Source organism: Camelina sativa, chromosome 9 (genome assembly GCF_000633955.1).
Source record: "Camelina sativa cultivar DH55 chromosome 9, Cs, whole genome shotgun sequence".
In the NCBI taxonomy this organism is placed as follows: domain Eukaryota; kingdom Viridiplantae; phylum Streptophyta; class Magnoliopsida; order Brassicales; family Brassicaceae; genus Camelina; species Camelina sativa.
This window is the reverse complement of record NC_025693.1, coordinates 24,521,450-24,531,712: the sequence shown is the minus strand read 5'-3', so window position 1 is coordinate 24,531,712 and position 10,263 is coordinate 24,521,450. Positions and strand designations below refer to the sequence as shown.

General features: G+C 35.9%; 2 protein-coding genes across 2 annotated transcripts; both read left to right on the top strand.

Moving 5' to 3' along the window:
- Positions 563 to 3,968, top strand: LOC104712069 (glutathione reductase, chloroplastic). Its single transcript, XM_010428872.2, has 11 exons — positions 563 to 1,037; positions 1,192 to 1,417; positions 1,517 to 1,795; positions 1,883 to 2,059; positions 2,245 to 2,298; positions 2,414 to 2,562; positions 2,725 to 2,788; positions 2,862 to 3,032; positions 3,115 to 3,249; positions 3,361 to 3,451; positions 3,633 to 3,968. The coding sequence occupies exons 1-10, from the start codon at positions 643 to 645 to the stop codon at positions 3,400 to 3,402; spliced, it is 1,692 nt and encodes a 563-aa protein (XP_010427174.1). The 5' UTR covers positions 563 to 642; the 3' UTR covers positions 3,403 to 3,451; positions 3,633 to 3,968.
- Positions 6,483 to 9,994, top strand: LOC104712068 (F-box/LRR-repeat protein 17). Its single transcript, XM_010428871.1, has 10 exons — positions 6,483 to 7,346; positions 7,577 to 7,678; positions 7,957 to 8,101; positions 8,194 to 8,378; positions 8,523 to 8,627; positions 8,738 to 8,835; positions 8,936 to 9,135; positions 9,213 to 9,365; positions 9,537 to 9,635; positions 9,728 to 9,994. The coding sequence occupies exons 1-10, from the start codon at positions 6,715 to 6,717 to the stop codon at positions 9,797 to 9,799; spliced, it is 1,791 nt and encodes a 596-aa protein (XP_010427173.1). The 5' UTR covers positions 6,483 to 6,714; the 3' UTR covers positions 9,800 to 9,994.

Genomic DNA, 10,263 nt, shown 5'->3' with positions numbered 1-10,263 from the left:
GCAACGTTTTCCTAATACCAAGGCAACACAAAATGCATCCAATTATATAATAGTTTGTTTGAGGCAAATATTAAATCCTCTAGCTTAATCACTTAATTAGTCTCCTTCACATGGGTCATAGCAAATCAAGGGAGGTTGGACTGGTTATTTATATTTCTTCCAATAATAAGCTTCTCCATATCCAAGAGGTCATTGCACAACCATGAACCATACATGGACTTTGAAGGTTGTGTCCGTAGAATGTTGTACATTACTATCATTAGATTATTCATTATTTAAGACGACAAAGATCAAAGCCGAAGTAAATTATTTATAGTTTTATACCATTACATCGTTTAACCATTTGACAGTCACTTCGTTGTTATTGTTAAAAAGTCTTGCCGCTGGAAGTTGTATCCGTGTTATAGACTTATAGTAGTGTCATGGACTCATGGGTGAGTTATCGTCAGTTTGGTAGAGTCTTTATGACCACACAAAAAAACATGTTATAAATTGTAAAAAAAACAATTAAATATATGTCATAAATCTATGGAATGCCACAAGTTTAATTATCGAAATAAGCATATACAGTACACGCACCCAAACTTGAAAGAACAAAAAAAAAAGAAAAAGAGAGAGAAAGAGGAAGAATCGTGGAGAGAGATGGCTTCGACTCCGAAGCTAACAAGTACAATCTCATCTTCACCATCTCTTCAAATCCTCTGCAAAAAACTCCCAATCGCTATTCATCATCTACCATCATCTACCTTTCTCTCGCTCCCTAAAACCCTAACCTCTCTCTATTCCCTTCGTCCCCGTGTCGCCGTACTCTCAAACCACCGGTACTACCACCACTCTCGCCGGTTCTCTGTTAGCGCCAGTTCCGACAATGGAACTGACTCCGAGCGCCACTACGATTTTGATCTCTTCACTATCGGTGCCGGAAGCGGCGGCGTCCGCGCCTCTCGCTTCGCCACTAGCTTCGGTGCATCCGCCGCCGTTTGCGAGCTCCCTTTCTCCACCATCTCTTCTGATACTGCTGGTGGCGTCGGTGGAACGTAAGATTTGTTTCTTCTTCTGGCTTGTTTCGTTTCATCTGCTAGTGAATTTGAAGCATTTGATTGTGTTGTACAGAGATGTAATTGTAAGCTGTGTTAGATTTTAAAATTCAAAAACGAATTGAGTGAATTCGTTTTTTGGTGATCTCTATAGGTGTGTACTGAGAGGATGTGTTCCAAAGAAGTTACTTGTGTATGCATCCAAATACAGTCACGAGTTTGAGGACAGTCATGGATTTGGTTGGAAGTATGATACTGAGCCTACTCATGACTGGAGTACATTGATTGCTAACAAGAATGCTGAGTTGCAGCGGTTGACTGGTATTTATAAGAATATACTGAGCAAAGCTAATGTTAAGTTGGTTGAAGGTCGTGGAAAGGTATGCTGATGAAGCTCGGAGTTTATATATATAGTTCATATGCTTTGACTTCTATGTATTAGTTTTAGGTTGATGATATGTTTATATATGTGTGTTCAGGTTATAGACCCACACACTGTTGACGTAGATGGGAAAATCTATACTACGAGGAATATTCTGATTGCAGTTGGTGGACGTCCTTTCATTCCTGACATTCCAGGAAAAGAGTTTGCTATTGATTCAGATGCTGCGCTTGATTTGCCTTCCAAGCCTAAGAAAATTGCAATAGTTGGTGGTGGCTACATAGCCCTGGAGTTTGCTGGTATCTTTAATGGTCTTAACAGTGAAGTTCATGTATTTATAAGGCAAAAGAAGGTGCTGAGGGGATTTGATGAAGACGTGAGTTAAAAATGAGAGTTACTTTGGCTGCTTTCGTTTTGTTCTCTTTTGGCTATTTTCTAATTGTAATTATTATTCTTGTTCCAGGTCAGGGATTTTGTTGGAGAGCAGATGTCTTTAAGAGGCATTGAGTTTCACACAGAAGAATCCCCTGAAGCCATCATCAAATCTGGTGATGGCTCGTTGTCTCTGAAAACCAGCAAGGGTACTGTTGAGGGATTTTCACATGTAATGTTTGCAACTGGTCGCAAGCCCAACACAAAGGTATAACATAACTTTTATTTCGAAGGCTGATTATAAAATGAAAAAGTGTTAGCAAAGTTCATTGCTTTAATACTTTGTCTACGATAAACTAACCTCTGCTACCCCTTATTTATTACTAAATGGAAGCTACTACAATGGTAGTAGAATATGACTGATCATTGATGTAATGTTGGCTGCTATAACAGAACTTAGGGTTGGAGAATGTTGGTGTAAAAATGGCGAAGAATGGAGCAATAGAGGTATGATCAAATGTTTTACTTTCTTGTCACTTGGTATTTCTATTAATGCATCATGCACAGTTCTCTTGTTACTTATTGTGTAACTGTGCTCCATGTTTCCACTTTGTTTTGTAAGGTTGACGAATATTCACAAACATCTGTTCCTTCCATCTGGGCTGTTGGGGATGTCACTGACCGAATCAATTTGACTCCAGTTGCTTTGATGGAGGGAGGTGCATTGGCTAAAACTTTGTTTCAAAACGAGCCAACCAAGCCTGATTATAGGTAACATAACAATCTTTACTTTTGATGTTTAGACCTTGAATTTTTGGTGATTGATGAGAGTTTTCTCTGTTTAGTCTTTCATGCTTTTTCAGTAATGTAGAACATTTTATAACTGTTGTCTCTGATGGCTTTGGTTCTTTCTGTGTGTTTATGATCAACTAGAGCCGTTCCCTGCGCCGTTTTCTCCCAACCACCTATCGGAACAGTTGGTCTAACTGAAGAGCAGGTAAGTAGGATGATTTGTTGAAAATATGTTTATCGTGTGTCACTGTATATAAATGTTAGATACTTGTTTGCAGGCCATAGAACAATATGGTGATGTCGATGTTTACACATCAAACTTTAGGCCATTAAAGGCTACGCTTTCAGGACTTCCCGACCGGGTGTTCATGAAACTCATTGTCTGTGCAAACACCAATAAAGTTGTCGGTGTTCACATGTGTGGAGAAGATTCACCAGAAATCATCCAGGTTTGACTGTTAACATGATTCATCTTATCTGACAAGTATACACAGAAAACATGTATGATCGAATTTGAACTTTATTTGGCAGGGATTTGGGGTTGCAGTAAAAGCTGGCTTAACTAAGGCCGACTTTGATGCTACAGTGGGTGTTCACCCCACAGCGTCTGAGGAGTTTGTCACTATGAGGACTCCAACCAGGAAAATCCGCAAAGACTCTCCTGAGGTTTGTTTGTGAATTGCGAACAGTCAAACTTATCCATCTAGTTATTTCTCGTTGTTTTGCGACATGGAAAAAAGATTGGAACTGAGATGTGTCTTTCCAATTTCATTTTAGGGAAAGGCAAGTCCTGAAGCTAAAGCAGCTGCTGGAGTGTAGAGAAGGTGGCAATAAGATTGTATTCACGGCATTGGAGCTCCCTGATAAGGTATTTACTAGTTTCCGAAGTACTGGTCCTAGTTTCTAATCCTAGAAAAGACATGCAATGCATTAGCTCAGAGCCTCATATACCATGCTTAGGATGTCAATTCTGCCCACCCCGCAAAAAAAGGTTAGACTAGAAGAATCCTCCGTAACTGTGCTTGATATTTTGACTTGCATGTTTGCAGGAGAACATTGTGTCTGTGAAGAAGAAGCTTTTTCTTGGCAGAGAACAATGTTTTTAATGTCGCGTGGAGATATGATCGCCGTCCTGCAATACTTTTGATCGTTTGACCTACACGATCAAATTCCTCGAGAGAGATTGTAACTTTTCCCGAAAGAGCTCTAAAACTGAACCTTTGAAATCTTGTGCCATCGTAACGGCTGTATAGATATATGAACAATATCGAGTTTTCTTTTGCTTTGTTAGTTTTTTTTGGGTACTGTGATGAGCTTTTATCTTTGAAGCCACCACGTGAGACTTCATGTTAGCATCGTTGCGAATGAAATAAGCTTTTGACAAATCGATAAATTCAACACGGTCACTATTCAGAGTCTCCCACCAAACAGTTAACAAAGTTACAAAACAACCAAAATATATATTTTACTAGGTCGTAGTCCGCCCATTCGGCGGATTTGTTTTCCTTTTTGAGATTTTTCATGATTTTTTATTTTATTTTTTAATGTATTTTTAATAAATCTGGATATATAAAAATTTATATGTTTTATTGTGTTTTTAATCCTCTAACTTCATTGGACGTTTTTCGTTTGGTTGATGCAGACGGTTGCGGCAGCGACAGCGGCTGCATCTACGTTTAACCGTTGAATCGAAACAACGTTTAAAAACATAGACGTAGGTCGCAGCGTTTGCCGCAGCGTCAAGACGCAGATACCTACGGCAAGCAAACGAACAAACATATTGTTGTATTACTTAAATTTGTTATTTTTATTATAACAGAATATTAAATACAATTAGAAAAAACTAACTATTAGACATATTCATTTTTCTATCTTTTTTTTGTGAAATGTACATTGTTCTATCTTATATGATAAAATAGTTCTTTTTGATTGGTTACTAGGAGAGACCATTTTCTATTATATATAAATTTGTTTTTTTTTTATTATATGATACTTACATATATGTTAGTTATGTGAGTTACTAAAATCCCACACTAAAATACATGTCTTTAGATTGATTCTCCCTCTCATTCAAATTAGTTGTCGTTTAAAGTTTTTGCATACATTAAAAAACAATTTTAATTTTTGTTTAACCTTTTAATAATCGATTTTCTTGAAAATAAATTGTAGTTGTCATTACAATAGCGCACTCTATATTAAATATTGTCGAAAATATACTTTAGTTGAAGAGACCGATTCTCTCTTTCATTTTAGTTTGTATCATTGCTTTGTATCTCGGGAATGGATAGTTCAACTTTCACATATTTATAGGCAAGCTAATCGTCTTAACAACAGATGATCCAACTATATTTTTACTTTGCCTTAAGGCTTGCATATGTTAGAGGATACTCTTATTGTTGTGGAGTCGCTTGTTGAGGCTGATGCCCATGAAACTGTGATTTCAAGTCATGTTTGTTTGTAATTTTTTTTTTGTCTTGAATAAATTGCAAGTAGACTTGTGCACTACAAAAAAAAACCTAGATTCATATTAAAATTCATTCATGCAAAACTCAATGAATTAAAAAGTATACATTTAAAAAACAGTTGGAGAATCCATTTTACAAATTTACGTTACATATATTAGTTAATTACGTTATTTAATGTAGACAACTTTGGTGAGCGACTTGGGAGAGTCAAAATTAAAAGTATGTATTTATAAATAATTTTGTAATTGCAATTGAAGCAAAATCAATCTCATAACGGTAACAAAAAATATTATGTACATAAGTGAAACCGCCAATAATTGGGCTGATAATATTAGTTAGATATAATAAATATGTTTGATGTTATGTTTTATTATAAATTGTCTATAGTATATTTTTAGCTTAATTTATTACAATTTTTTTGTATGTTAATACATTAGAAAATAGTTTGTAATACTCTGTCTTGTAAGATATTTAGAGGTGTTTGCTTGTTGATAACAAATTACATATACTGTATGTTATTTATGTAGATAATTTACATTTAAATGTATTAATTGGTTGGTCAACCATAAAGTGTGTCATGACTCATGATGTTATTTTTTGTTGTATGATTTTTTTAAAATATATATTAGGTATTTAGATATAATAATATATTTAAGTTTAATTAAAATGGATATTAATGTGTTTAAATTTGAGGAAAAAGACATATGTATATTAGTGTATTATTAAAGGTGTTAAGTAATTTTGTGAATTTTGGACAGATGTTAAGCTCTGGACATCTGTTAGTCTCAGGTTGAAAGTTTTAGGAGAAACTCAACTATATTATATAAGATACCAAAATATTTATTTTTAGACTAATAATTAGAAGTGAAAATATCTGAAATTAAAGGAAATATATAATATAATAGAGATATAATTTACAACAAAAAATATCCCTACCAAAATGTTAAAAATCTGTACTAAATAGTAAAAAATAATTAATTCTATTAAACATTATTTATAAAATATTGAATGACCATTAAAATAAATAAAAATTATGTACAAAGAGAGATTTTTGTAATAAATATGTTCCAACCAAAAAATAAAGATAAATCAAATACTATGTCATAATTTAATTTATTAGCTTATCACGACACGATTTCCAGATTCTCTACTAATATTTATTCATTGTCTTTGCTTTAACTAGTAACTAATTACTACTAATTGTTTTTTTTTTTTAAATATAGGAAGAATCTTTTCCTTACAAAATAGCAAAAAAATAATATTAGTCAACTTATTATCGGCACTGGTAAGTACAGTGGATCCCAACGTCTACAACAACAAAAGAAGACCACGTGATATATTCCCAAAAAAACTAAGGGGTAAAACTGTAATTCACGAAGCTAGTAGACCTCACGCTCCTTTGTTATTATTAGCTGAGCGGCTACCGTCTTTCATTTTTCAACAATTTTAACATCAATTTTTGCTTCGGTGTCTTTCGAAATCAGTCGCGCGAAAACACCATTTTATCTCCCGCCGTTGCTTCCCTCCTCTTTATTTTTTTTTCTTCTTTTCATTTTGGTTTTCATTTTTTGTTCTTTTCATCTCTCTGCCTCCACTCCCAATCCCAAATCTCACTCCCCCCAAACTCCATCTCCCTCCTCTCTCTCTCTATCTCCCAAATCTAACGATGCAACCTCAGCCGCATATTTCTCCAGCCACCGCAACCGCCGCGATCTCAGCCGCGCTTGAATCTCAGCGCATTAGAAAAAACCGAGGTAGTTACAATTGCGGTAGATGTGGTCAACCTAAGAAAGGCCATGTCTGTCTCTTAACTCCAACTCCATCTGATGTTCCCACTACTCCGATCGCCACCGAGCCGGTCACCAGCTGCATCTCCGCCGCCGCTTCTTCTTCCCGTTCTACCGTCTTATCCTTAACAGCGGCGCCGTCTTCTCGTCAGTCATTCACTCACTTGCGCCGCGCTTTGTCTTTCGACGACGTCGATGCGCGTAGTAATTCACTGGATGAGCCCGATCTGGACGCTGCGTCGACGGATCTGGATCTTCATTTGGATACGGATATCGTTCAACCGGGAAGGTTTCATGCCGTGGGTTTATGGGAGGTGCTTAAGAGGCTCCCGCCTTCGAGTTTGCTGATGGCGGCTAGGGTTTGTAAAGGATGGAGAGAGACATCGAGGAAGATGTGGAAAGCGGCTGAGGAGCTTCGTATTAGGGTTCCGGAGAGAGCTCAGATTGGATACATCGGATCTTTATTACAAAAGTGTCCTCGACTTATTAGACTCTCACTTAAGATCGAGAGGTGATTGATTGATTTGATTCATTTTTTCGTAAGATCTATTTAGATCTGAGAGTTCTCTAATGAATTAGAATAATCGAGTTTAAAGTTATGGATTAATGAACTCTTTATAATTATCGACGATTGATAAACTAAAAAAATATTAATTGTCTTCTGATTCTTGGATTAATTGCAATTAATCGTAACGATCCATGTTTCTGATTGGATTTTTTTGTTCTCTTGTATATGTGCAGTGATTTTGATGCGACAACTCTGGCCTGTATTGCATTTTCTTGTCCTAACCTGGAGGTTTTGGAGATTTCTACTTCGGGTGCAGCTGTCAATAGGATTACTGGGTAAATAGTCTTGTTCGAGTCCAGATTTTTTGAGTTGCTATGCGAGATTGAGATGATTAGGCTTCTTTGAGTTTTATGGGATCAGTGTCATGATTGTAGAAACTGTTGGTTCTGTTTGATGTACATTCATCTGGGGTAAGCAGTCATTTAGCATGTGATTTATCTTAGATTTTTGCTTCTGACGGGGATTTATGGTTTTGATGGACTTAGAAATTGTTGTGTTGTTGTTCTTCTCTGGATCTGTCTTTGATTGTTCAATGGTTTTATTGTATGAATAGGGATGAGCTGGGTCGCTTTGTTGCTAATAAACGTGGACTTACAAGTCTTAAGATGGAAGGATGTTCCAACCTAGGAGGATTTTCTCTTTCTTCATCAAGCCTTTCCACTCTCTGGCTATCGGATCTTCATTCCCTCACAAAGATGGTAATTAAGTTTCCCTCTTTTTCGTCTCCATAGTGCAGATGGTGAATTTGTATGTGTCTAAGCGTAAAATATATTGTTCTTCTTTTGGTCAGATCTTCAATTGTCCAAATCTTACAGAAATTTCTCTGGAATTTTCTCGCCAAGAAGATGATTCGACTGATCTTGTAACAATGGTTGATGGTTTGGGAAGGACTTGTACTAGATTGCAGAACATTCATATAGCCTCTTTGAAGCTTTCACATCCTGTAGTACTTGCGCTTACTGCTGTGAATTTCAGGTTTGTCTAATATCTATGTTTCTACTCTTCGTTTTGTTTGAAAAAAATCCACGTTAGACACATTTAAGAAATTTTACCATTCTCTGGAACTTTAAGTCTCGTATATTCATTTGAGAGATTGATGTCAGTTTCCTTATTGTCCAGGATGTTGAGAATGCTCTCGCTAGTTCTTGGAATAGATATCACAGATGCATCTGTAGCTGCCATTTCCTCAAGTTACACAAACCTTGAATTGCTTGATCTGAGTGGGTATGTCTTGTTCTTGTTCAGTATATCTTACATGTATCTCTAGTGGTTCAGTTTTGTATTCACATGAAGAGCGTAAATTTAAGACATGATTTTTTTTGTGTTGGTTTTAGTTCCAGCATTACTGATACTGGCCTTGGGATGATCTGCGATGTGTTACCAGATACACTCTCAAAATTACTTGTTGCTCTTTGTCCCAACATTACATCAAGTAAATTCTTGATCTTTGGCTTGCATATGTGTTATATATACGTAGTTTATATAAGTTTATCCCTGGTTTCTCATTTCTTCTATAACGAATATTCTTGCAGGTGGCATTCAATTTGCTACTGCTCAATTGCCCCTTCTTGAGCTGATGGATTGTGGCATGACTGTGTCTGATCCAAATTTAGATAATCCGATCATTGAAGAGAATCCGAGTCCATATAAAACACCAGGCTACAATCAGAAGATGTTTATCAAACATAAACGGCTGAAGAAACTCAGTTTGTGGGGTTGCTCTAGTTTAGACGTGAGATTCTTCACCAGTGCTCTCTAAAAAGTTCTACCTTAATCCCATCTTCTCATAGTTTCTTCCTTTTGATGCAGGCTTTGTTCCTAAACTGCCCAGAGCTCAAGGACTTAAATTTAAACTTATGCAGCAATTTGCAGCCAAAGACTTTGGTGCTCCAGTGTCCAAAATTAGAAATTGTGTATGCATCAGGATGCCAGGACCTACTGACAGGAGCTATCCGAAAACAGGTAATCCCTTGGACATATTGTGTGATGTGTAGGGAGTGGACAATCTAATCTGGTTTACTGTATACAAATTAGGACCAAAAAAACTCTTTGTGATTCAGTTTGATGCAAAGTAAAACACTTTCCAGTTTGTGAAAGATTTGAATCTTAAGAGGGTCACCTGATTTGTGATAGGTTTCTGAGAACCATGCGGCAAATGAAAACCATATGCCACGGAAACGCTTGGCTGATGCGTCAAAGAGGATTCAGGCTTTACCTTCATTATACCAAGAGGTGATTTTTGTTTTATTATTTTTAGTTTTTTTTTCCAGAGAATTTGGAAAGTAAGAAAAACTGAAGTATTTTTTTAAAAAAATATATTGCAGACAAGAGATGATGAAATTTATACAGGGAAGAGAAGGAAGTTGGAGAAAGAAGTATGTACCATTATACAGTAATGATCCTCTATTTGACTCATCACATTTTGAATTTACCATCTCTATTTTTACTGTACTCTGTGTACATTTGATTATGTTGGATCACGTCTGTTGTTTCTCGCTTGTCAAACTTCACATGCTTTATCTTTGTTCTCCAATTACTTGGAATAAACTGTATAATAACATACTGTATTGTTTATTTATTTATTTTCTTTATATACTAATAAGGTTTTTTTAGTATATGATTTGTTGTGTATGCTTTACATAGATATAAGTATTCATTAAAAACTATATTGTATATTTATAATATATATATGTATTTTTTGCATATAAAATATGAGTCTAACAAGGTGTTCATTGGTTATCATGCTCATTTGTATTGTAAATGTTATGTTTGAGGGGGGTTGTGATTGGCAAAGATTGATAACACTCATATAAACCGCCTTATACTTGTCAGACTGTTTTAAATCGCTAGATTTTAAAAG